Below are 27,894 nucleotides of genomic sequence, written 5' to 3' on the forward strand. Positions count from 1 at the left end.
ATGTCCTTCCCCCGGTGCTCCCTGCTGTGGGCTCGGCTCCCGGCGGGGCGCCAGGCCGGGCCCCGGGCGGCTGCCTGCTCTGCCCTTCGCGCCCGCCTCGGGCCCTTTCCCGGGACGGCGAGGCGCGCTCCCGCCCTGACCGCCGCCGCCTCCGCCTCCGCCTCCTCCTCGTCCTCTGCCTCGGGTGGCCCCAGAGCCCCGAACACGTCCTTGTTCGTGCCGCTGACTGTGAAACCCCAGGGCCCCAGCGCCGATGGCGACATCGGGGCCGAGCTGACCCGGCCTCTGGACAAGAGTGAGTGCCATTGTCTAAACCCTTCCTTGTGTTGAAATGGTTCCATTTAATTTTTTAAAAAATATTGTCATTTGTATTTATTTATTTGAGAGAGAGGCATATGACTAGATGAGAGAGAGAGAGAGAATGGTGCACCAGGGCCTTCAGCCTCTGCAAAGGAACTCCAGATGCATGCACCAGCTTGTGCATCTGGCTTACGTGGGTCCTGGGGAACCGAACCTGGGTCCTTTAGCTTTGCAGGCAAGCCCCTTAACCGCTAAGCCATTTCTCCAGCCCGAGTCCATTTATTTTTATTTTTTTACTTTTGGTGTTCAGGCAGTCCACCGCTTGTTTTAACATCCTCCTCGGATCCTCCCCGGGTCCTCAGAGGGATGTGAAAGAGCCCGCGGAGGGCCGCACTGCTGGGCTGAGCCGTGGTTGACGAGACAGTGGTCTCGGGTCCTGATCTCTCGGGAGATGCCCTGTCCTGTGAGGTGGACAGACCTGTAATAAAACTTGACAGGGATGTTCTTGCCAAGGTTTTACTCACCCTCAGCACCGGTGGATGGCAGTGGGATCTGTTCTCGGAACTTTGGGTGGATTTGACAGCCGTGTAAATCTTTTCCAGTGAACGTTTCACATTACATGCCTTCAGTTTCTTCTAGATGACCAGGAAAGGGAAAGGTTTCCTTTGACCAAGTGACCCTCTGGGAGAGTAAGGGGATGCCATGAGACAGCAGGCACTGGCTGTCTGGTGACTGTCCTTAGTGTCCTATTTTATTACTCCTGCAGTGACACTCTTCACACTGACAGCTGCTCGATGGTCAGTGGTTATTTTTCATACACCAGATCCCATGTGGCCTCAGGAGGATGTGGCCACACTTCCTTGGTCAGTACAACATCTCCAGTTTGAACCAGTTTGAACTCCTACAGCAAACCTTTACTAAACGTTTACCATGGGGTTGGAGAGATGGCTTAGTGGTTAAGGCACTTGCCAGCAAAGCTAAAGGACCCAGGTTCAATTCCCCAGGACCCATGTAAGCCACATGCATAAGGTGGCACATGTGTCTGGAGTTTGTTTGCAGTGGCTGGAAGCCTTGGTGTGCCCATTCTCTCTCCTGTCTGCCTCTTTCCCTTTCTCTCTCTCTCTTTTAAGTAAATAATTACGATAAGATATTTAAAAGAGAGTCCACCATGTGCCAAGCATAGTTCTAGTCGTCCCGTGCGTGCTTAGAGTTTGTGCATTTGTGTCTGCCTGGGTGCCTATCCATCTGACTCTAACAGCTGATTATAACACAGCAAGACATGGATGGAGATTGACAACTCAAAGAGCAGTGCATGTTTGAGGGACCATAGAGCACTGGGGCTAGCCTAATTTGCAACTTATTGACCATTTTCTTCATTTCCTGACTGATAAAATGAGATGACGTACTTACCTCCATCTCTGGATAGTGTCTGGCAGAGCATTCTGAGCAGTGTGAAGGGACCAGGTGTGGTGGCACATGCCTTAAATCTCAGCAGTTGAGAGGCAGAGGTAGGATCACCGTGAGTTCAAGGCCACCCTGAGACTACATAGTTAATTCCAGGTTAGCCTGGACTACCTCAAAAAAAAAAAAAAAAAGTGTGAAGGAATGAATAGTGCAAGCTAATATTGTTGTCATTGGTCAGAGTTTTTCTCGCCACCACGCCTGGCTTCCAGCAACTTTTAATTCCAGTTTCAAATCAGAAAAGCTCTGACCAAAGCCGGGCATGGTGGCGCACACCTTTAATCCCAGCACTCGGGAGGCAGAGTTAGGAGGATTGCCGTGAGTTCGAGGCCACCCTGAGACTCCATAGTGAATTTCAGGTCAGCCTGGGCTAGCATGAGACCCTACCTCAAAAAACCAAAAAAAAAAAAATAAATAAATAAAACAACACCAAAAAAGAAACAACAAAAGTTGCCGGAGTCAGGCGTGGTGGCGCACACCTTTAATCTCAGCACTTGGGAGGCAGAGATCGAAGGATCGCTGAGAGTTTGAAGCCAGCCTGAGACTACAGAGTGAATTCCAGGTTAGCCCAGGCTAGAGTGAGATCCTACCTCAAAAAACCAAAGTGGGGGGAGGAAGAAAAAGGCTTCTGGGCTATCCCACTGTGGTAGAACATGGGATGTGTGGCAGTTAGGAAAGCTATTTTTGAGGGGCTCAGGCAGCCTGCCTTGCCGTGCAGTAAATTGGAGCATTTAGAATAACATATTTTAGGTGGTTATGTAGATAAGGATTTCCCCCCCTAAGCCTGCCTCTCCTTAAATGGTTAATACTGCTCACAACCAACTGGCCCACCAGAACATTGGGTCCTGCCTTCTGCTTTTTTTTCTCCTCTTTTTTTTTTTTAATATTTCTATTTATTTATTTGAGAGAGAGAGAAGCAGAGAGAGGGAGAAAGAGAGAATGAGCATGCCAGGGCCTCCAGCCACTGCAAACGAACTCCAGATGCATGTGCCCCCTTGTGCATCTGGCTTATGTGGGTCCTGGAGAGCTGAACCGGGATCCTTTGGCTTTGCAGGCAAACACCTTAACTACTAAGCCATCTCTCCAGCCTGTTTCTTTTTTTTATAAATATATTTTTTAATTTTTTTTTTTTTTCGAGGTAGGGTCTCACTCCGGTCCAGGCTGACCTGGAATTAACTATGTAGTCTCAGGGTGGCCTCGAACTCTCGATGATCCTCCCACCTCTGCCTCCCAAGTGCTGGGATTAAAGGCGTGCACCACCATGCCCTGCTATTTTTTATTTTTTTTAATTTTATTTATTTATTTGCAAGTAGAGAGAGGGAGAAGAGAGACAGAGAAAGAATGGTTGTGCGAGGGCCTCTAGCCACTGCAGATGAACTCCACACGCATGCGCCTCCTTGTGCATCTGGCTTATGTGGGTCCTGGGCAATCGAACCTGGGTTCTTTGGCTTCTCAGGCAAATGCCTTAGCTGCTAAGTCATCTCTCCAGCCCTCTTTCCCTTGTCTCCCTTCCCTTTCTGTCTTCACATGTGGCCAGGTGGCCTCACACTGGACATGGTCTTTGAGACGTTTTTATACACACTTGTGAGTGAGTGAAATCTTTCTTTTTTTGAGGCAGGATCTTGCTATAGCCCAGGCTGACCTAGAACTCACTCTGTAGACCCAGATTGGCCTTGAACTCCTGGTGATCTCCTACCTTAGCTCACTGTTCTAATTTTCAGTGCTCTTTTGTATACATTCCACTCAGTTCTTCCATATAGAACAAAGTAAGACTCTTATGTTTTCTTGAAGTCAGCCGTCTCTAGTGTAGAGGTTATCCTGGCTCCTTCAGGTAGTTGCATGGAGGCAAGATGATCTGGTCTTCACTCCATTGTTTGCCCTAAAAATAGTTTTCGTGTGCCAGGGTCTCTTGCTGCTGCAAAGGAAAGCCTGTCCAGCTTTATGTGGGTTATTGGATAATTGAACCCAGGCCGTCAGGCTTTGTAAGCAAAGACCTTGAGCCTCTGAGCCATTTCTCCAGCCCCTGCTGTTTGCCTTCTTAAAATGCATTTTAGCTGCTTGATGGGCAGAATGGTGACTGGTCTTCAGTAAATGATCCAGCATGTCATGTGACAAAAGCTCAAAGCCAGCCATAAGCCCCTTGCACTTGCACATTCCTCTGCACCGTGGTGGGAATGTTGCATTATAACTCTGTCTAGGACATACACTGATTGCATGTTAACCCACAGACACGCTCGCTCAAGCCTCAAGTTCTTGCAGCACTCACAGATGTTGCTTTAGTCTATGACTGCAAGTTCCTGCTGCTTCTTAGATGTTTGTCTAAACTTGGAGACAAGTGTTAATTTATTTTTGTTTATTTTTATTTATTTATTTGAGAGGGACAGAAAGAGGCAGACAGAGAGAAAGAGAGAATGGGTGTGCCAGGGCCTCCAGCCACTGCAGACAAACTCCAGATGTGTGTGCCCCCTTGTGCATCTGGCTAATGTGGGTCCTGGGGAATTGAGCTTTGAACTGGGGTCCTTAGGCTTCACAGGCAAGCGCTTAACCACTAAGCCATCTCCCCAGCCCCAAGTGTTAAATTTTTCTATCTTTGTTTTAGATGAAGTAAAGAAGATCTTAGACAAGTTTTATAAGAGACAAGAAATTCAGAAACTGAGTGCTGATTATGGACTTGACGGTAAGGCCATTGACATCTTTGTAGAGTTGAACTACTACTTTATTTATTTATTTATTTATTTATTTATTTATTTATTTATTTATTTGAGAGTGACAGACACAGAGAGAAAGACAGACAGAGGGAGAGAGAGAGAATGGGCGCGCCAGGGCTTCCAGCCTCTGCAAACGAACTCCAGACGTGTGTGCCCCCTTGTGCATCTGGCTAACGTGGGACCTGGGGAACCGAGCCTCGAACTGGGGTCCTTAGGCTTCACAGGCAAGCACTTTTTTTTTTTTTTTTTTTGAGGCAGGGTCTCACTCTAGCCCATGCTAATCTGGGATTCAGTATATATTCTCACGGTGGCTTTGAACTCAGTGATCCTACTTCTGCCTCCCAAGTAGTGGGATTAAAGGCGTGTGCCACCATGCCTGGTTTAGAGCAGCTATTTTTTTAATTATTATTTTTTGTTTGTTTATTTATTTGAGAGCAACAGAGAGAGAGAGAGAAACGGGGTTGGGGGGAGACAGAGAATGGGCATGCCAGGGCTTCCAGCCACTGCAAACGAACTCCAGACACATGAGCCCCCTTGTGCATCTGGCTAACATGGGTCCTGGGGAATTGAGCCTCGAACCGGGGTCCTTAGATTCACAGGCAAGCGCTTAACCGCTAAGCCATCTCTCCAGCCTGAGTTGAACTACTTCTTAAAAGCATAAGTGCTGTGTCAGTGTTGCATGGGAATTCGTGCGGCCATGGTTTGTAAACAAGTCCCTGACCTCGGCTTCGGCTTGGGCAGGGGACTGGCAAGGCTGCCCTTGAAAGCCAGGCTGCATGGTAGAGGAGCTGTGTGTTCAGCTGCTCATAGAAACTGCCAGGGTAATCACGGACACCTGTGTAGTGTGCTGCGTGTGTGTGTGTGTGTGTGTGTGTTTTTTGTTTTTTGTTTTTTTTTTTTTTTGGTTTTTCGAGGTAGGGTCTCACTCTGGCTCAGGCTGACCTGGGATTCACTATGTAGTCTCAGGGTGGCCTCGAACTCTTGGAGATCCTCCTACCTCTGCCTCCCGAGTGCTGGGATTAAAGGCGTGCGCCACCACGCCCGGCTGCGTGTGTGTTTTAAAAGTAAGCACTGTATGGAGACCTGACCTCATATGTTTATCATTATGTCTTCCACAGCTCGTCTCTTCCACCAGGCTTTCATTAGCTTTCGAAATTACATCATGCAGTCGCATTCCCTGGATGTGGACATTCACATTGTTCTGAACGACATTTGCTTCAGTGCAGGCAAGTAGCTAGAGAACTTTGAGAAGCTGATTAAAGATACTTTTTCTTCTTCCCATGCTTTGTATTTCTTTCTCCTTAGCAGGGCTCACTTCCTTTGAGCCAGTCTTTGCAGTCATCCCCTGTAAATAATTCACTGCTACCATAAAAGGCTGCCTACATATCTTTGCATTGACTTCTGGTCTCCCAGCTGGCCCGTGGCTGAGTCATGACAGTCTGGGGCCTTGATCCAGCTCCACCTAGGTGTCAGCCCAGGCAGCTGCAGTGAGAGGCGCTGTCCCTCACACAGGATGTGGCCAGTGCATAGCACCTTCTGTCTGCTTCTGCCGCTGGCTTCTATTTCAAATCAGGGTAAAGTCTTCTGTAAAGGGGGGAGGGGAGCCGCATATGATGACCCTTGTCACTAATGCTAGCATTGAGAAAGTTGAGGCTGGAGGATTGTGGGTCCCAGGCCAGCCTGAACTATAGAATGAGGTCTTGTCTCAGAAACAAAAGACCAGTAGGAACAGCGTCGTTCCTTCCTATGGACAGCCCAGCTTCTTTTAGTCATAATATCTAATGTGTTTCACTCTTAGACCTTTACCCTGGCCAGGCACTGAGCGAGAACCTGATACAAAGCAGGATGGGACACGCGCTGCTCTTCTCACAGAGCCACTAAGGTGTGGAGAACACTCTTTCTTTTGGTTCTCTGGTCTTTGCACTGGCCTGGGGCATTAGTGTGTGTAAGACCCTGGGTTCAATCCCTAGCACAAATAAGTAAATAAAAATAAAGTGTGTAGGGTGTAGAGTTTGCTCTTTACTTGTATTGGAGGAGTAAAATATGGTAGCTGGCAGCCAATTTTCTGTTTTGCCAGAAATGTAAGGGTAATTGGAAGATAAGGAGTACAAAGCAGGGCTTCAGAACAAGATAAGGTCACTGCTTCAGGTGGTGTGTCTGTGCACACACCGTACTACAAACACACACACGCACGCACGCACGCATGCAGAGGTCAGGAAGACGTCCGGTGTCCTCGGCTGATCTCCAGTTAAGTTGAACCTCACACCATTTGTCAGTCAGACTGGCTGATAAGGAACTCAGTGACCCTCCTGTGTGCCCTCCTCAGCACTAGAGCTGTAGGCATGCGCTCCTGTGCCCCGCTGCTTTTTTGTGGCTTGTTCTGTTTTGTACTTGTGTGTAGGAGATGTGCTGTGATGTGTGTGGTATGTGCACATGTGTGGAGGTCAGAGGAGAGAGCTGTCAGGCGCCCCGTGTTGCTCACCCGCTTGTCTCCTCGAGGCGGGCTTCTTCACGCGGGGCTCGGCGAGCGCTGGCACTCCTGCAGTCCCCGCCCGCAGGGCCCGGGTTACAGCTGAGCACGGCCTCGGCCCGCTGTGTCGTGGGAGTCAGACTCTGATGCTCAGACAAGAAGCGCTTGTTATAGTGTTTGATTTTCTGAGGTAGGGTCTCACTCTAGCCCAGGCTGACCTGGAATTCACTATGTAGTCTCAGTGTGGCCTCGAACTCAGCCTCCGGAGTGCTGGGATTAAAGATGTGTGCCATCATGCTTGGCCTTAAATACTTACTTTTATTTGTTTATTTATTTGAGACAGAATGAGAGAGAGAGAATGGGCATGCCAGGGCCTCCTGCCACTGCAGACAAACTCCAGATGCATGTACCACCTTGTGCATCTGGCTTACATGGGACCTAGAGAATCAAACCTGGATCCTTAGGCTTCGAGGGCAAGTGCCCTAACTACTAAGCCATCTTTCTAGCCCAATAAGCACTTATTTTTTTTTTCCCCCGAAGTAGGGTTTGACTCTAGTCCAAGCTGATCTGGAATTTACTATGTAGTGTCAGGGTGGCCTTAAACTCATCTTGATCCTCCTACCTCTGCCTCCTGAGTGCTGAGATTAAAGGCATATGCCACCATGCCTGGCTTTTTTTTTTTTTTTTTGCCAATAAGCACTTTTTAAACACTGAGCCATCACACTTGGTTTCAGGGGATTAAACTGAAGTCCTTATGTTTGTGTAGCAAGTGCTCTTCTTACCCATGGCACCATCTCTTCAGCCCCATTTTATTGTCATCTTGGCAGTGTGCTCTAACTTACCTCACCAATAAAGATTTCCAGAGCACTAGGGAGTCTGGGGGAGGAGGCTGGTAAGTTTGAGGTCTGTTTGATATACACAGAGAGACTGGGTCTTAAAAAGAGGGGAGAGGGGCTGGAGAGATGGCTCAGTGGTTAGAAGCATTTGCATGCAGAACCTGACAGCCTAGGTTTGATTCTCCAGAACCCACTAAAGCAGGGTGCACAAAGTGGTGCATGTGTCTGGAGTTGGTCTGCAGTGCCAGGACGAAAAGGGAGCCAGGTGTGGTGGTGCACACTTTTAATCCCAGCCCTTGGGGGGCAGAGGTGGGAGAATCGCTGTATTGAACACCGAGTTGAGTTCCGTTTTGGGTGGTGGACCAGCTAATGCATTCTCTGGTTTTCTAGCCCATGTGGATGACTTATTCCCATCCTTCCTGAGACATGCCAAACAGATATTTCCTGTCCTGGAATGTAAGGAAGACCTTCGTAAGATCAGCGATTTGAGACTACCACCGAACTGGTTAGTTCCTTCATTGATGACGTGACACTTTCTCACTGTGGGAAACTAGTGGTTATGCTGTGTTTTCTTACTGTGTCCCAGATACGTTGTCCTTCTCCCTGGGAAAAACGACAGGGAATTAGTTCTGACTGGCACTTGTCAGGTGTGTCCCTCAGCCTGGCCGAGCTTGAGTTTAGGAGTTCTTAGGACAGAAGCGCTGCTTCATGGTGGCGTCCCAGTTGTGGCCCTCCTGGTGTCTGGACGCCTGATGTCCGTGATTCTTTCCAGCATGGCTGGGCGTGCAGCGTCTGCGGACTTGTCACACCTCCAGAAGCATCTGACCGGCCGCTCCTCTCCAGGCCCACCAGCTCCAACTTTGCGCGTGGCCATCCCAGCCCTTGAAGCCCACTCAGACCTCAGGGCCCCCTCCCCGCGCCTTTCTACTCTTCGTGCTCTGCCCTTCAGATTCCAGCTGCTGCTGCAGCTCTGAGCCCGGATCTCTGCTGCTTGTCCAGGGGGACTGCCGTCCCTCCCTGTGTCCTCCTGGGGCAGTGCGTCACCAGCGCTGACTTCCTTTCAGGGGGGTTGTCAGGCCCCAAACAGTGACTTGCTAATTTTTTTAAAGATTTTTTTTTTTTTTTTGAGACAGGGTCTTGCTGTAGCCCAGGATGACCTCTCCTACCTCTGCCCTGAGTGCTGGGATTAAAGGTGTGCCCGCCCCTCCCAGCTCAAAACACTGTCTATTGATTGATGTGCATGCGTGGTGGGAGGCGGGTGCCCACGGCCTCATGACTGTAAACAGATGCCATAGGGTGGCTCCGGTCTTCCCACCTGGCTTTACGTGGGTGCTAGGGAGTTGAACCTGCACTGGCAGCTGTCTTCCCAGCCCCTCAGGTATTAGCATTATTATTTTAATATCTTTACTTATTTGCCAGCAGAGAGAGAGAGAATGGGCACACCAGGGCCTCTAGCAGCTACAAACGAACTTGAGATCCATGTACCTGTTTGTGCATCTAGCTGTATGTGGGTACTGGGGAATCAAACCCAGCAAGCACCTTAACTGCTAAGCCATTTCTCTCGCCCTCAGTTACTATTTTAATGTGAATGTGAAACACATTGTTGAGCTTTTCAAGACTTTTATCTTGTGACTTAAAATAATGTTTCATTTGGGATTATTTTTTTTTTCCAATTGATATCTGCCAGGAGGATTTGGAGATTAATGGAATTACCTCTTCACATTTTTAGGTACCCAGAAGCCAGAGCCATACAACGGAAGATAATATTTCATTCGGGTCCCACAAACAGTGGAAAGACTTACCATGCAATCCAGAAGTACTTGTCAGCCAAATCTGCAGTGTATTGTGGCCCTTTAAAATTATTGGCACATGAGATCTTCGAAAAGACTAATGCTGCTGTCAGTATAGTAGCAAAGTTTCCTCATGTTTGTCTTGTTCATTTTCTTGTCTTGGGTGAGGGTAAAAGGGGGAAAGGCATATGATGATTTGCTGTTAACAAAAATTACTATGTTTTATCACCCTAAGAAACTATCAATTGTGAGTTGTAACATTACTGTATATACAGCTAAGAGGGGACAGGGTGTTAACTCTGACATGCCATTGATACCTTAGTGTCCCTGATTGTTGGGACTGACGCAGTAGATGGAGTCATGTGTGCACAGGTGGGCTGATCTTGAGTTTGAGGCCAGCTTAGACTGCGTAGTAAGCCTGTCTCAGAAAACAAGACAACAGAAAGTGAACTGTGTGTAGATACGATAAGTTAACATGTTATAGAAATACAGAAAATAAAGTACTCGTGATCTTGTACTCACTATTTACTACTACTGTTTTGTTTTGAAACTTGTACTATATTTGATTTTTCAAGAAAGAAAATATTACTGATTAGTTGAAACTCCCTCTGATATCCTTTGCCTCTTCAAGAACTAACTGGAGAAACTGTAAGAGTTTCTCTTTTTCCTTTTCTGTTTTCCGAAATAGGGTCTCCCTCTAGCCCAGGCTGACCTAGAATTTACTATATAGTCTCAGGATGGCCTTGAACTCGTGGTGATCCTCCTACTTCTGCCTCCTGAGTGCCAGCATTAAAGGTGTGCACCACCATGTCTGGCTCAGACTAATTTTTTTTTATTGTTTTTCAGGTAGAAATAATTAAGGTCTCCCCCCCCCTTTCTTTGCTTTTTAAATATTTTATTTCTTTATTTGAAAGAGGCAGAGAGGGAAGAGAGAGAGAGAGAGGATGGACATACATGGGTGCTGGGGAATTGAACCTGGGTCCTTTGGCTTTGCAGACAAGTGTGTTAAACACTAAGCCATCTCTCCCTTTTTTCTTTTTTTAATCATTCCAGGGTGTGCCATGTGATTTGGTAACAGGTGAGGAGCGGGTGACGGTGGATGCGGATGGGAAACAGGCTGCCCACGTTGCTTGTACTGTGGAGATGTGCAGCGTGACCACCCCTTGTAAGTACATGCCACTAGGAAGGATATGAGCTGTATGTGAATACTGTGAACTCAGGAATATGTGTTCATTGTGAAAAAAAAAAAAAAGAAAAAAATCTAAGAAAAAAATTAATACAACAAATACTGAGTGTCTTACTACAGAAACAAATGCCAAACATGCTTCCTTCTGAATGCTTGTTGTCTTTGTTCTCAGAGAGCTAAAATGTTATAGGTAGAGTCAGAGGTTCCCCGCGTGCACTCCTCTGCCTCCTCAAGAGTTAACACAGAAATTGCAAAAGTTTTTGTTTCCTTTTTTTGAGGTAGGGTTTTACTCTAGCCCAGGCTGACCTGGAATTCATGACATAGTCTGAGAGTGGCCTTGAACTCCTACCTTGAGTGCTGGGATTAGAGGTGTGTGTCACCACGCCCGGCTTGGAATGCTTATTCTTGAACCCTTCTTTGCTGCTGTGAGGATGTGGTGCTTCTCAGGGCAGCACAGGCTGTGTGAGGTCGTGGAGGGCAGGACACATGAGCCGCTCAGCCACAGGGGTGCAGTACAGGAATGGGAGCGTGGTCTCTAGAGCTAGACAACCTGGCTTTGAATTTCCTCCCTGCACTTACCGTCTAACTTACTGTAGCAGACATTCAGGTTTGCTGAGATGAACTTCCAGACCAGGCACAGTTATGGAGGAATGGATTTATTGAAGTTTATAGATCCAGGGAAGTTCCATAATGGCAGAAGAATGCCGGGCATGGTGGCAAACGCCTTTAATCCCAGCACTCGGGAGGCAGAGTTAGCAGGATCACCATGAGTTTGCAGCCAACCTGAGACTACACAGTGACTTCCAGGTCAGCCTGAGCGAGAGTGAGTGAGATCCTACCTCGAAAAAATAAAAACCAAACACCATAATGGTAGAAGAAGTTGCCTTGCCCTTAGGTTTGATGTGAGAGTTAAATGATATTACAAACTATTCAGATTATTAACTGCTTAATGAGTTATAAGTTTGCTAGAAAAGAGGCACCCATTAAGTGATGGTGAAAGCTTGCTTTTGGTGTCGGAATTTGTTTGTAACACTGTTCGTGTAGGCTATATAACTCACGGTACCTCTTGTTTGAAGATGAAGTGGCTGTCATCGATGAAATCCAAATGATCAGAGATCCTGCCAGAGGCTGGGCCTGGACTAGAGCACTTCTAGGTGAGTGGTCTTTTCCTCCGCCATGTGTGCACACGTTTGTGCACTGTGAGTATGGTGTGCATGAGTGTGTGTGCACATGTTCATACGTATATCGGCACATGTGTATGTGCAGGTGTGTGTGTGCTTGTGGAGGCCAGAGGTCAATGTCAGGTGTCTTCCTCTGTCACTCTCCACCTTATTTATTATATTTTATTTTTGGTTTTTCAAGGTAGGGCTTCACTCTACCCAGGCTGACCTGGAATTCACCTTGAACTCATGGCCATCCTCCTACCCCTGCCACCCGAGTGTGGGGATTAAAGGCGTGCGCCACCACGCTCTGCTACGTGGAGTGAATTTTTGATCCAGCATGTTGTATGGCAGGTGTTTCAAATTTGAAAACACATAGCTGAGCTCTCCAGGAAGTTCCTAGTGAAGCCTTTGTCTAATAGGAGAAACTGCGTTTGCCCAGGGGTCAGGAGCTTTGGAGCTACTCTTGCCCTCCAGCCCCTTCCCCACCTTTGAGGCACTGCAGCAAATCTGTGAACCCTAATTCAAAGAATAGAAGTCTGGGGCTAATGTTCAGCATTAGAATGTCAGACTCCAGCGAGGTTGGCTCCATCTCACAACAGACTCAAAACCTTAGCCAGAGCAATTTAAGAGCCTTAAATTTTTATTAAAATGGGGGCTGGAGTGATTGCTTGGTGGTTAAGGTGCTTGTCTTCAAAGCCAAAGGACCCAGGTTTGATGCCCCAATACCCACATAAAGCCAGATTCACAAGGAGGCACATGCATGTGGAGTTCGTTCACAGTTGCTTAGGGGCCCTGGCTTGCCCATTTTCTCTCAAATAAATAAAAGATATATATATGGCTGGGGGAATGGCTTAATGGTTAAGGCACTTGCCTGCAAAGCCAAAGGACCTAGGTTCAATTCCCCAGTACCGACATAAGCCAGATGCACAAGGCAGCACATGCATCTAGAGTTCATTTGCAGTGGCTGGAAGCCCTGGCATGCTCACTTTCTCACTCTTTTTTTTTTTATTTTAATATTTTTATTTATTTATTTGAAAGTGACAGAGAGAGAAAGAGGCAGATAGAGAGACAGAGAATGGGCGCGCCAGGGCTTCTAGCCACTGCAAACGAACTCCAGACGTGTGCGCTCCCTTGTGCATCTGGCTCACGTGGGTCCTGGAGAATTGAGCCTCGAACCGGGGTCCTAAGCTTCACAGACAAGCCCTTAACCACTAAGCCGTCTCTCCAGCCCTCATTTTCTCACTCTTATCTCTGCTTCTCTCTCTCAAATAAATAAAGGTTAAAAAAAATTACCTGGGCTAGAGTGAGACTACCTTGAAATATCTACATATATGTATAGGTTATATATAAGTATATATATGTGTTATATATATTATGTATGTATATAATTTTTTTAATAAAAATAGGTGTGATGTTTGCCCATTAAAAGATGACAGTGGGAGCTGGACGTGGTGACACATTCCTTTAATCCCAACACTCGTGAGGCAGAGGTAGGAGGATTGCCATGAGTTCAAGGCCACCCTGAGAATACAGAGTGAATTCCAGGTCAGCCTGGGCGAGAGTGAGACCCTACCTCAGAAACCACAACAAGAGAAGATGGTAGTGGTGGAGCTGGAGAAGGCTTGGTGGTTAAGACACTTGCCTCCGTAGCCTAAGCGCCTGTATTCGACTCTCCAGATCCCATGTAAGCCACATGCACAAGGTGATGCAAGTGTGCAAGGTGGTGCACAAGGCTGGAGTTCAGTTGCAGCGGCTGGAGGCTCTGGTGCGCCAATTCTCTCTCATTAAAATACACATCATCATACATAAAAAAGGTGATAATGGTAGCCAAGCGTGGTAGCACTCATGCTTTTTTTTTTTTTCAGGTAGAGTCTCACTCTAGCCCAGGCTGACCTGGAGTTCACTATGGAGTCTCAGGGTGACCTGGAACTCTCGGCAATCTTCCTACCTCTGCCTCCCGAGTGCTGGGATTAAAGGCATGCACCACCATACCCAGTTAATACTTTTAATCCCAGCACTCAAAAGAAAAAAATGGTAATGGTGGTTTTGAGGTTTGCATCAGAGAGACTTAATGCAAACATGATTTGGTAGACTTACAAAACCTCCCACAAATATAGATATCTGTCCTGTGGAAGTGTTGCATTAGTGAAGTGGAATTCTTTACACTTCTTTTTTAAAAACCCCGTTTGTACAAATTGTAGGACTGTGTGCTGAGGAAGTCCATCTGTGCGGAGAATCTGCTGCTATTGACCTGGTCACTGAGCTTCTGTACACAACTGGGGAGGAAGTAGAGGTACGAGATCTTGGGCCTTCCACGCTGCCCAGAGCATCTGTGGAGTGGGTCAGTGGAGGAGCAGAATTGTTGCTGACTGCTCAGTGAGGGTGGGGGGCCAAAGACAAATTGGTGACGGATGTGAGCAAAGTACACAGGATCTGTGTGTGAAAGTGTCTTCAGAAATCCGCTGTGGAGTATGCTGTCTAAGAAAGGTGGTTTTTAAAATATTTTTTTATTTATTATTTATTATTTACTAGAGAGAAGGAAAATGGCTGTGTTAGGGCCTCTAGGCACTGCAAATGAACTCCAGATGCATGCACCAGCTTGTGCATCTGGTCCTGGGGAACCAAACATGGGTCCTTGGGCTTTGCAGGCAATCACCTTAACTGCTAAGCCACCTCTCCAGCCCTAAGAGAGGTGTTTTTTTAGTTGCTTAGTTTGTACATGGCTCAGCTTTGTGATAGAGTAGCCATCTGACCTCGGTCTTCCAAGAGATTGGGAGATTTCTCATCTTCACAACCCCCCCCCTCCGTCCGTCTCTCCCCATCTGTCTGTCTAACAAGGTTGCTAGGTGGCCCAGGCTGGCTTTAGTTCATGGCAGTCCCACTGCCGCAGCCCTCCTAAGTGCTGGGTTTATAGACACGTTCATGTGCCCCCGTGCCCAGCTTCGTCTCACAAAACCTCTTGAGGCTTGAGCGGCTCTGTGCAGTCAGTCTGTCTTCTGTCATTGGGGTGCTGGAGACTAGCGTGAACCCTGAAGGGCGCACAGCCGGCATGCTGGGCAAGCGCTAGCTGTGCGCACTGTGTCGGCCGGGTGAGTTTGAGATTAAGCCCGAGTTGGTCGTCTTCAGTCCCGTATGCCACATTGAGGGCACTGGATCTTTATCTAGTTGTGACTGAGTCTGTCCCTTTCATAAGTTCCTGGGGCAGGAAGTAACTAGTTTCCTGTGAGTACTGTTCTTTTGTCTTTCCAAAAGAATTTTTTTTTTCTTTTGAGAGAAAGAGGCAGATAGAGAAAGAATGAGTGCTCCAGGGCCTCTAAATAATACAAATGAATTCCAGACACATGTGCCACCTTGTGCATCTGGATTACGTGGGTACTGGGGAATTGAATCTGGGTCCTTAGGCTTGGCAGGCAGACTCCTTAACTGCTAAGCCATCTCTCTAGCCCCAGAATTCTTTAATTACTTTTCTCATTGCTGTGAAAAAAATACCTAACCAAGCTGGGCATGTGGCACATGCCTTTAACCCCAGCACTCAGGAGGGTTGCTGTGAGTTCAAGGCCCCCCTGAGACTACATAGTGAATTCCAGGTCAGCCTGGGCTAAAGTGAGACCCTACCTTTAAAAACCAAAACAAGCTGGGCATGATAGCCATGCCTTTAATCCCCAGTACTCGGGAGGCAGAGGTAGGATTGCCATGAGTTCGAGGCCACCCTGAGACTACACAGTGAATTCCAGGTCAGCCTGGGCTAGAGTGAGACCCTCGAAAAACAAAACAACAAAAAAACCAAAACAAAAGAACAAACCTAACCAAAAACAATTTAAGGATTAAGTTTTTTTTTTTTTAATTTTTTTTATTTGAGATGGAGAGAGGGGGGAAGAAAATGGGTGCACCAGGGCCTCTAGCCACTGCAAATGAAGTCCAGTCACATGTGCCACTTTATGCATCTGGCTTTCATGGGTCCTAGGTAATTGAACGTGAGTCCTTTGATTTGCAGGTAAGTGCCTTAACTTCTAAGCTATCTCTCCAGCCCAGGACTTAGTTTTTTAAAATATTTTTATTTATGTATTTGCAAGGAGAGAGAGGTAAGAGAGACAGAATGGTAATACCAGGGCCTCCATCCATTGCAAATGAGCTCCAGATGTATGTGCCACTGCATCTGGCTTTATGTGGGTACTGGGGAATCAAACTCAGGTTGTTATACTTTTCAGGCAAGTGCCTTAACCACTGAACCACCACTCCAGCCCCTAAGGATTTATTTATTTATTTAGTTAGTTTTTTCAAGGGAGGGTTTTACTCTATTCCAGGCTGACCTGGAATTTGCTATGTAGTCTCAGGGTGGCCTCGAACTTACTGTGATCATCTTACTACTGCCTCCCAGATGGCTCAGTGGCTAAAGGCACTTGCTTGTAAAACCTGCTAAACCAGGTTTAAGTCCCTAGTACCCATATAAAGTCAGAGGCACAAAGTGGTGCATGTGTCTGGAGTTCACACCCATTCTCTCCAGCCCAGAATTTAGTTTTTTAGAATATTGTTATGTATTTGCAAGCAGAAAGAGAGAGAGAGGCCTTTTCAGATGGCAATGACCTTGGGATGACTCAGGAGTTATCATGGTGCTGGAAAGAAGTGACAGGAGTGCTCAGTACTGTAACATCTCTATCACACCTTCCAAGGCTCAGGGTCCATTGCAGAAGAGGTGGCAGAAAGAATGTACGAGCCAAAGGAAGGGTAGGACTCCTTACAATGTGCTCCCCCCCAGACACAAAATGGCCTGGACATCCATGACCTCACTGTGGTTGACACTACCTACACAAGACCATCATAATAGGAGGAAAAGATGATGACGTCAAAGTAAAAGAGAGACTGGGGAGGGGATATGATGGAGAATGGAGTTTCAGAGGGGAAAGGGGGGGGAAGGAGGGTATTACCATGGGATATTTTTTATAATCATGGAAGTTGTTGATAAAAAATTGAAAAGAAAAAGAGACGGGGGGCGCAACTGAGATAGAATGGGCACAGCAGGGCCTCCATCCACTGCAAATGAACTTGTAAATATAAATTGTAATCTGCCTATAAGTATTAATAAAAATTTAAAAAACAATGCCTGTGGGTGATACAAAAATGGGGAAATCCTTGGCTTTGCTGTTTTGGGAAACTCAGTGTGGTAAATGGTTTGGGAAGGAATAACTGTCAACATTTATTACTTTAGACTTGCCAGTGGGCCATGAGCACAACATACACCTAAATTGATACATTTCTGTGCTACTTTTGAAAAATAGTAGCATTAGGATTTTAGCTCCTGTTGATTGTGTTGCAAGCTTTCAGTGTCTTCATAAGGAGTTAGTTGAGCATGTGATCTTACCATGTGCATCTTTATTGCAGGTTCAGAACTATGAGAGGCTCACTCCCATTTCTGTGTTGGACCATGCTCTAGAATCTCTGGATAATCTTCGGCCGGGGGACTGCATTGTTTGTTTTAGCAAGAATGATATTTATTCTGTGAGCCGACAGATTGAACTTCGGGGATTGGAGTTAGCTGTTATATATGGTAGTCTCCCACCAGGTAATTATTGGCTCTTACTTTCACCATTTATGTTGAGATGTGTATTGAAAGCATACTAAAAACAAATTTGAAGTAAGCTGCTTACTGTAGTTGTTTATAGTTCATATAAAAATGTCTTGGGGCTGGAGAGAGAGCTTAGTGGTTAAGGTGCTTGCCTGCGAAGCCTAAGAACTCATGTTCGAATCTCCCGGATCCACATAGCCAGACACACAGTGATGTGAGCATGCAAGGTCGCACATGCACACAAGGGGCTTGTGCATCTGGCATTTGTTTGCAGCAGGCTGAAGGTCCTGGCATGCCCATTCTCTCTCTCTCTTCCTCCCTCTAAGTAATAATAATAATAATAGTAATAAAGTCTCAAGTTAAACTAGTAGGGATAGAAGTTTGTTTTTTTTTTTTTAATTTCGAGGTAAGGTCTCACTGTAGCCCAGGCTGACCTGGAATTAGGCTAAGGCTGGCCTCCAACTCATAATGATCCTCCTACCTCAGCCCCCCCAGTGCTGGGATTAAAGGTGTGGACCACCACCATGCCTCGCAGAATTTTTTTTTTTTTCCCCCAAGGTAGGGTTTCACTCTAGGCCAAGCTGACCTGGAATTTATTCTGTATTCTCAGGGTGGCCTTGAACTCACGGCAATCCCCCTACCTGTGCCTCCTGAGTTCTGGGATTAAAGGCATGTGCCACCATGCCCAGCCAGAAATTGTTTTGTTGTTTTTGAAGGTAGGGTCTCACTCTAAAACTGGATATGTAGTCTTAGGGCGGCCTCCAGCTCACTGTGATCCTCCTCCCTTGCCTGCTGAGTGCTGGGATCAAAGACATGTACCACCACACCTGGCTCAAGTTTTTTTTTTTTTAAATGAGGTAGGGTCTCACTCTAGCTCAGGCTGACCTGGAATTCACTCTGTTGTCTTGAACTCATGGTGGTCCTCCTACCTCTGCCTCCCTAGTGCTGGGATTAAAGGTGGTTGTTATTATCTTGTTACATGCTGCTTTATTAGATTTTAATGTAAGTGTTGAGTTTGTGTTTTCCTTATATAATGTCATTAGAATATGGACCTGGTAATACCCGTCACATTGTCCTAAAATCGTACAAATAAGTCCTCAGAAACGCTAAGGCTGGTGGGTGTGGGGGGGGGGACAGTGTGGGTGCATGAAGTGCTGTTTACAGGAGGTGAAGGAAGCAAGAAGAAGAAAAGCTTGAAACAGTGAAAGTTTTCTCTGTAAAGAGTGGAAACAGCAAAGAGCAGGGGTTTACACTTAGCATAACTTAGTAGCCGAAGGCTGAGATCATGGATTTAACAAACTGTTCCTGTTTTAGGGACCAAACTGGCTCAAGCAAAAAAGTTTAATGATCCCAGTGATCCGTGCAAAATCCTGGTTGCTACAGATGCAATTGGCATGGGACTTAACTTGTAAGTCACTTGTCTGTGATAAGCAGGGGCATTTGGTGGGTAGATGGTGGTTGTGTTTCTGTCCAGCTTCCTGATGGGCATTAACGTGAGGCGCTCTGGTAGAGGGCCGGGCGCCGCGTGCAGACTGGAGTTTCAGCGTGCTTGCATGTGTGTTCAGGTGTGCGTGCCGCCCCAACCAGAGCTCACCCGTCGTTACCTCTCTGTAGTTGCAGTTTCTAGTTGTCAGATACCTAGGTACCTGTCATGTGTTTGAGGCTGCCCATTATCTCTAGTGACAAGAGTTTTATGCCTGGGGCTAGAGAGATGGCTCAGTGGTTAAGGTACTTGCCTACAAAACCTAAAAACCTGATTTTGATTCCCCAGTGCCCACATAAAAGCCGGATGCACAAGGTAGCACATGCATCTGGAGTCTGTTTGCAGCAGCTGGAGGCCCCGGCATGCCCATTCTCTTTGTCTGTCTTCTATCTCTCTTTACTTGCCTGGGCTAGAGTAAGACCACTCTACCTCAAAAAAATCCAAAAAACAAAAACAAAAAAAAAAAAAGGTTTTTCGAGCTAGGGTCTTGCTCTAGCTCAGGCTAACCTGGAATTCTCTATGTAGTTTCAGGCTGGCCTTGAACTCATGGCAATCCTCCTACCTCTGCCTCTAAGTGCTGGGATTAAAGCCGTGTGCCACCACGCCCAGTAGGTTTTTTAAGATATATTTTTATTTATTTATGTATTTGACAGAGAGAAGGAGGAAGAGAAAGAGGGAGGGAGGGAGAGAGAGAGACAGGGAGAGAGAGAATGGGCATGCCAGGGCTTCTAGCCACTGCAAACAAACTCCAGATGCATGTGCCCCTTGTGTATCTGGCTTATGTGGGTCCTAGGGAATCAAACCTGGGTCCTTTGGCTTCCAGGCAAATGCCTTAACTGCTAAGCCATTTCTCCAGCCCAGTTCAGAGGTGTTTTTTTTTTTTTCCCCCATTGTTGATGTTGTTATTGAGGGTAGTCTTGCTGAGTTGTCCAAGTTTGCCTTTAACTCACTATGTACCATAAGCTGACCTGAGGTCTTGGCAATCCTCCTGCTTCATCCTCCAAGATGTACTTACAGTTATGTGTCACCACACCTGGCTTGTTTTGTTGACACGCAGGTGTCACTGTGTTGCCCAGGCTGGCATCAAAATCCTGGGCTCAGTCCTTCTTTCCTGGGTTTCTCAAGTACCTGGGACAATAGGGATATGCCAGCGCAGTTAACTTTTTTTTTTTTTTTTTTAAATTTGAGAGCAACAGACACAGAGAGAAAGACAGATAGAGGGAGAGAGAGAGAATGGGCGCGCCAGGGCTTCCAGCCTCTGCAAACGAACTCCAGACGCGTGCGCCCCCTTGTGCATCTGGCTAACGTGGGACCTGGGGAACCGAGCCTCGAACCGGGGTCCATAGGCTTCACAGGCAAGCGCTTAACCGCTAAGCCATCTCTCCAGCCCGCAGTTAACTTTTTAATGTAGTTGAAGTGGTTGAGGACTCTATACTTGGGGCAAATTTTTTAAAACAGCATTTCTCCCAGCTGGGGAGAAACATAGGCCCATAGGCTTTGCACACAAATAAATACTTCAACCTCTAAACTAAACTGCCTGCCTAGCCCTCATTTTGTTGTTTTTTAATTTTTTTTTTCTGAGACAAGGTTTCACACAGTAACCAGGCAAGCCTAGAATTCACTGTGTAGACCAGGAGGGCCTCAGTCTCATAGGGCTCCTCTTGCGTTAGCCTCCTGAGTGCCGCTATGCCCGTTTTCCCTTTATTTCCTAAATGCTGGGAAGTTTAGCTATGGGCCTAAGCTAGCTGTGATAGCAGAGGGCTGCGTATAGCCTGAGATCATTTTTGTTTCTATTTCAGGAGCATAAAGAGAATTATTTTTTACTCCCTTATAAAGCCCAGCATCAATGAAAAGGGAGAGAAGGAAATCGAGCCGATCACCACCTCACAAGCCCTACAGATCGCCGGCAGAGCTGGTCGATTCAGCTCACGGTTTAAAGAAGGAGAGGTTACAACAATGTATCGTGACGACCTCGGTTTATTGAAGGAAATTTTGAATAGGCCTGTGGATCCTATAAGGGTAAGGTGTAGCATCTTAGTTGCTTTTCTGTGGGGGGTCATTCATTTCTCCCCTCACTCTTGCCCCAGATGCATGCAAACAGACGTAAGCAACAGATAGCTTGTGCTGTGAAAGTGCATCAGGAAAGCCCTCCTTCACTGTGCTGCAGAGGCCTGGAACCCTTGGCCAGACGAGCGTGCACAGTGAAAGATCCAGACTCAACAGGGCTGCTTGACCTGCTTCCTTCCAGTTCTTCCTGGGAATCCAGCAGCAGATGGGGGTGGAGACCCACATTGCTTTGGGTACACACACAGCTCCGGCAGTGGCGTGGTAAATTACTAGAACTCAGCACTGAGCAATGCCATTTCAAACCAGTAAGCACAGTGTTAAGCTTTGGTTGATGGAGTTATTGAATCAAAAGTGTACAATTTTTTGTGCTGGGCATGGTGGAGCACATCTTTAATTCCAGCACTCGGGAGGCAGAGGTAGGAGGATCACCATGAGTTTGAGGCCACCTGAGATGACATAGAGAATTCCAGGTGAGCCTGGGCTACAGTGAGACACTACCTCGAAAAACATGGTGTCTGGAGTTTGTTTGCAGTGACTGGAGGCCTTCAAGTACCCATTCTCCCCCCCCCCCTCTCTCTCTCAAATAAATAAAAGTATTTTTAAAATAGTTTAATGTTGTTCTGAAAACACATATGGCTTATTTTATTTGTCAGTAACACTAGATAAGGAAGAATATATATGAGATAATTCAAGGAAGAAATTCCCTGGGAGAAAGCACTTCTCTGCCTTTTGCTGGGAGTTGCAGTTAGGTTTACAGTGGCTCCCCTGCAGTTGATACTGACACCTCCTCCCATGACTGCGTGTTTATGCTCATGCTCTCTTGTAGGACTTTCGTTTGTTTGTTTTTTCAAGGTAGGATCTTGCTCTATCCTAGGCTGGCCTGGGATTCACTATGTGGTCTCTAGCTGGCCTTGAGCTTATGGCAATCATGGGATTAAAGGCCCAGCCAGCGTGTTGTTGTTGAGGTAGCATTATAGGCTCTGTTTCCTCTAGCATAATCTGACCTGGAATTTACTATGTAGTTTCAGGGTGACCTTGAACTCACAGTGATTCTCTTATCTGTGCCATGTGCCACCACGCCCAGCTCTCATCAGCTGTTTTGATCGGCAGTAAAATGGACATGTCTTACTTTTTTGTTTGGGAACAAATGAACGTGTTGCATATTGGTCGTGTTCCCACTGGGTTGTATTCTCCTGTCTCTTCTGCCCTGCCCACATCACACTGAGGGTCCTCCTTAGTGGGGTTACCAGTGCTCACTGTGGGTTCATGAATGCTTGTTGTTTTCTGTGGCGGGGCCACCTCCTTCCCACCTGGTGGTTCTTACGGTATTTCTAGCCCCACTTCTCCAGTGTTCTCTGAGCCTCGTAGGATATGGTGTAAGTCTCCTTTAGTGTTGAGCTCTTAGTAGCCGCTGATTTTCTGCCTCGGTGTTTTTTGTCTCTACTTTACTCAAATTCTTAGCATGTCGCTCATCTGGTCAGAGCTTAGACCAAGTCTGGACCTGTTTCTAAACAGGAGAACATCAGCTCATGGTGGTTGTTCTTTCTCTCCCTTTACTGAAGGCAGCTGGTCTCCACCCCACCGCCGAGCAGATTGAGATGTTCGCCTACCATCTTCCCGAGACAACGCTTTCGAATCTCATTGTAAGTGCAGCTGTGCGCCCATGCCTGCTGGCGCGTCCTGGCCTCACGTCGTCCACGGACGGGACGGTCTGCCTTTGCTCTTGCTCCACAAGAGGTTTATCTTGCTGGCGCAAGCCTCCCACCCTCCGGGGGTGCCCAGTGTAGACATGCACACCTATAATCCCCACACTCTGGAAGACTAGGGAAAATCTAACTTTAGACAGCAGTGGGCAGAGCAGACTTTTCTAGAAGTCTGTTATGGTTCAGAGAGATTGTGGCAGGCTTGAGCGCCTTGTTCACGTCCAGTGACAGCGCATTTCTCCCCCCAGGATATTTTTGTAGACTTCTCCCAAGTTGACGGGCAGTACTTTGTCTGCAACCTGGATGACTTCAAGTTTTCTGCAGAGCTGATCCAGCACATCCCACTGAACCTGCGTGTGCGGTATGTGTTCTGCACGGCCCCCATCAACAAGAGGCAGCCATTCGTCTGCTCCTCCTTGTTACAGGTACCTCTTTAGCTTTGTGCCTCTTTTGTTTGTTTTGTTTTGTTTTAAAATATTTTATTATTTATTTGACAGAGAAGGAGGGAGGGAGGGAAAGAGAGAGAGAATGGGCATGCCAGGGCCTCCAGCCACTGTGAATGAACTCCAGATGCATGCGCCCCTTGTGCATCTGGCTAATGTGGGTCCTGGAGAATCAAACCTGGGTCCTTTGGCTTTGTAGGCAAATGCCTTAATGGCTAAGCCATCCCTCCAGCCCTTGTTTTGTTTATTTATTTATTTATTTTTATTTTTTAGTTTTTGGTTTTTCGAGGTAGGATCTTATTCTAGCCCATGCTGACCTGCAATTCACTATGGAGTCTCAGGGTGGCCTCGAACTCACAGCAATCCTCCTACCTCTGCCTTCTGAGTGCTGGAATTAAAGGTGTGCGTCACCACGCCTGGCTCTTGTTTTATTTTTAAGGCAGGGTTTCATTCTAGCCCAGGCTGACCTGGAATTCACTATGTGGTCTCAGGGTGGGCTCAAACTCATGACAATCTTCCTACCTCTACCTCTCAAGTGCTGGCATTAAAGGTGTGTGCCACCATGCCTGGTTTTTGTGCCCTTTTAAGTTGCTTCAGATAAATGGTTTTTTTCCAAACAGTACTTTGTTATTCAGACTAAGCATACAGGAGTGTGTCCTGCCATATGAAAGACTTCGTTAAAACGTCAGTATTAGCCTGGTTGGTGGCACATGCCTTCAGTCTTCGTACTTGGAGGCTGAAGTAGAAGGACTTCCATGAGTTCAGGGCCAGCCTGGGTTACAGAGTGAGTTCCAGGTCAGAATATAAAGTGACTCAGTCATTTTTGAGGGAGACGGGAGCCCTGGCCGTGTATCTGGGCCTCTGGTAGCGATTGTGAAGAAGCCAAAACAGCTAAGTCAACAGCTGGCAGGATCAGGGCTTAGCTGCAACCGCAGTACTTAGTTCCCTTGACTGTGAGGTGACTATCCAGAGGTTGCTTTTTTTGTTTGTTTGGTTTTGGTTTTTTGAGGCAGGGTCTCACTGTAGCCCAGGCTGACCCTGAACTCATGGAAGTCCTTCTACTTCAGCCTCCAAGTACGAAGACTTGGAATTCACTATGGAGTCTCAGGCTGGCCTCAAACTCACAGCGATCCTCCTACCTCTGCCTCCCAAGTGCTGGGATTAAAGGCGTGCGCCACTATGCCTGGCCCTTGTCTCTCAACTGTTTTTTTTTTTTTTTTGAGGTAGGGTCTTGTTGTAGCTCAGGCTGATCTGGCATTCCCTATGTAGTCTCTGGCCAGGCCTTGTCTCTTAAAGGTTCTAAATAGCATAATCAAGCTGGGGATCAAGTGTTCAAACATGAGCCTGTGGCAGGGAGAATGTCCCATCAAACCACAACAGAATTTAACGCAGTCTGCACAACTTCTGATAAGAAAACGAAAAAAAAAAATCCTTTTAGTTTTTCATAGCAAGGCTTGATCCTAGGGCCTTTTGCTTGCGAGGCCAGCACACTGCCACTCAGCCATATTCTGACCCCTTTTTTAAAAAACTGAGGTAGGGGGCTGGAGAGATGGCTTAGCGGTTAAGTGCTTGCCTGTGAAGCCTAAGGACCCCGGTTCAAGGCTCGGTTCCCCAGGTCCCACGTTAGCCAGATGCACAAGGGGGCGCACGCGTCTGGAGTTTGTTTGCAGAGGCTGGAGGCCCTGGCGCGCCCATTCTCTCTCTCTCCCTCTATCTGTTTTTCTTCTCTCTGTGTCTGTCACTCTCAAATAAATAAATAAATTAATTAAAAAAAAAAAACTGAGGTAGGGCTGAGTACAGTGGCACATGCCTTTAATTCCAGCACTTGGAAGGCAGAGGTAGGGAGATCACTGTGCGTTTGAGGCCAGCCTGGGGCTACATAGTGAATTCCAGATCAGCCTGGGCTAGAATGAGACCCTACCTCGAAAAACCAAAAACAAAAATTGAAATAGGATCTTTCTTTGTTACCTGAGCTGTCCTTGAACTTGCTGTCTTCCTGCCTTTGCCCCTCAAGTGCTGGGATTACAGGTAGGTGCCACCAGGCTTGGCAGTGCCACGGTTTTAATTTTCAAAAATACTGGCCGTAGTGGCGCAAGGAGATGGAGTCAGGAAGATCTGGACAAAGCTTGCTTCAGCAAAATAATGAGTTAAAAGCCACTCTGAGCTGCATACGGTTCTGTCTCAAAAACAAACAAACACAGAGGCCCCCAGCACCTCAGCACTGAAGCAGACCAGAAATGAACCCAACATGGCTCAGGGAAATTTTGCGGAAGAGGGGGCGGAAAGAATGTCAGAGTCACATGTTGGGTCATGATTTGCAGAGACATTTATCATACCAATAACTGGGGGCTAACTCCACAATGCACGACCCATTTTCATTAACAAGGAGGGCCTAATGGGAGGGGGTAGATCACAGATGAGCCTAAATAGTGGTACCAAATTGCCTGTATTTACTGAAAAGAAAACTAATAAATTAAACTTAAAAAAAAAAAAAACATATCTTTTTTTTTTTTTTTTTTTGGTTTCTCGAGGTAGTCTCACTCTAGCTCAGGCTGACCTGGAGTTCACTATATAGTCTCAGGGTGGCCTTGAACTCATGGCGATCCTCCTACCTCTGCCTCCCGAGGACTGGGATTAAAGGCGTGTGCCACCATGCCCGGCCAAACATATCTTCTGTGTGCTTTTTTTTTTTTTTTTTTTTCTTTTCGAACACATTTTTATAAAGTATTCAATGAGGCTGGAGAGATGGCATAGTGGTTAAGGCACTTGCCTGCAAAGCCAAGGACCCAGGTTTGATTCCCTAGGACCCACGTAAGTTAGATGCACAAGGTGGTGTATACATCTGGAGTTTGTTTGCAGGGCTGAAGGCCCTGACGTGCCCTTTCCCTCTTTCTATCTACTTCTTTCTCTTTCTCTCTCAAATAAATGAAATGAATAAAAATTAAGAAGGGGGCTGGAGAGATGGCTTAGCAGTTAAAGTGCTTGCCTGCAAAGCTAAAAGATCCTGGTTCAATTCTCCAGGACCTATATAAGCCAAATGCACAAGGACACAAGCATCTGGAGTTTGTCTGCAGTGGCTGGAGGCCCTGGTGTGCCCATTCTCATTCTCTTTCTCTCTCTGTCTCTCTGACCCCATCTTTCTGTCTCTTAAGTAAAATACACTAAAAAAAAAAATGAAAAGTATTAAATTTTTTTTTTCAAGTACAGAAAAATGTCAAGCAGGAGGAAACCAGATTGAAACCAGATTGAAACAAACACAGTGAACATTTTGCTGTTCCTTTTTCTTTCTAATTACACACTTACAGGGATTCCTATTCTTGTACCAACTCTCTTCTCTTCGCAGTTTGCCAGGCAGTACAGCAGGAATGAGCCCCTGACCTGTGCGTGGTTATGCCGCTACATCAAATGGCCTTTACTTCCACCTAAGAATATTAAAGACCTCATGGATCTCGAAGCTGTCCACGATGTCTTTGATCTGTACCTATGGCTAAGGTACCACAAGACTTTTTCCTCCCTATGCCTTCATTTTTCCAAGTAATAGAACAATTCAGAGGATTTCTGATGGAATTTTACTCTTTCAAACTAGTCACATATTTGCAAGATATTCTGTATTATATTTCTTTTCCATAAACGTGCTTGATCCTGGCTTATACCCATCCCATTCAAAAAAAAAAGTTTTTGTGGTTTTCATTTAGGTAGCCAAATTAAGCTGGGTGTGGTGGCACATGCCTTTATTCCCAGCACTCAAGAAGCAGAAGTAGGAGGATTGCCTTGAGTTTAAGGCCACCACCCTGAAACTACATTGTGAATTCTAGGTCAGCCTGGCTAGAGACCCTACCTTGAAAAACCAAGAAAATTAAAAAAAAAAAAAAAAAAGATAATGATAATGATAGCCAAATGAGGGCTGGGGAGATGGCTCAGTAGCTAAAAGTGCCAAACGACCCAGGTTTGATTCCCCAGGACCCACGTGAGCCAGATGCACGGCGGGGTGGGGGGACATGTGTCTGGAGTGCGTTTGCAGTGGCTGGAGACCCTGGCACACCCATTCTCTCTCTCTCTCTCTCTGCTTCTCTCTGTCCTGTCTCAAATAATAGTTAATAAACAAAAACATTTTAAGAACACAGAGAAAGGGTGGGAAGGGCACTGGACAGGGTTCACGCGTGAAGAGTACATGGAGGCATCCAGTGTCAGGACGTGTGAGTAGGTGTGCTGCTGAAACGAGCTCAAGAATGCGGGAGAATTAACGCTGTGTGTCTTTCCCAGCTACCGGTTCATGGATATGTTTCCAGATGCCAGCCTTGTTCGAGAACTCCAGAAAGAACTGGATGCCATCATCCAAGGTGGGGTGCACAACATCACCAAATTGATTAAGACTTCTGAGACACGTAAGCTTTTGAATCTGGAGAACTTGCCAGGGAGCCAGCCATGTTTGTCAGGAACCTCGAAGAGCCAGGCAAGAAGGACACGTGGCACCAAAAGTTCAGGGGCCCGAACTGCCCAGCAGCCGAGCTCCGGCTCCGGGGAGCTGCCGCTTGCCTCCCGGTTGGTGCAGCAAGGACTGCTCACCCCGGCCATGCTGAAGCAGCTCCAGAAGGAGTGGCTGACACAGAGTCCTGAGCACAGCAAAGAAAAGGCCGGGACGAGAAGAAAGAAGAAGGACTCCAATTCTGATTAGGATTTGATTTTTTAATTTTGCAATTAAAAATCTATCTTAAATCCTC

The 27,894-nt window shown here is 46.7% G+C and overlaps 1 protein-coding gene across 1 annotated transcript; it reads left to right on the forward strand.

The window, feature by feature from the left end:
- Positions 1-27,894, forward strand: Supv3l1 (Suv3 like RNA helicase). Its single transcript, XM_045137428.1, has 15 exons — positions 1-295; positions 4,361-4,438; positions 5,588-5,695; positions 8,166-8,280; positions 9,505-9,673; positions 10,619-10,730; positions 11,828-11,905; positions 14,116-14,207; positions 17,294-17,474; positions 18,792-18,885; positions 20,760-20,979; positions 22,590-22,670; positions 22,979-23,155; positions 26,517-26,665; positions 27,437-27,894. The coding sequence occupies exons 1-15, from the start codon at positions 1-3 to the stop codon at positions 27,846-27,848; spliced, it is 2,361 nt and encodes a 786-aa protein (XP_044993363.1). The 3' UTR covers positions 27,849-27,894.

The sequence above is a fragment of the Jaculus jaculus genome, chromosome 18, assembly GCF_020740685.1.
Source record: "Jaculus jaculus isolate mJacJac1 chromosome 18, mJacJac1.mat.Y.cur, whole genome shotgun sequence".
Taxonomy (NCBI): domain Eukaryota; kingdom Metazoa; phylum Chordata; class Mammalia; order Rodentia; family Dipodidae; genus Jaculus; species Jaculus jaculus.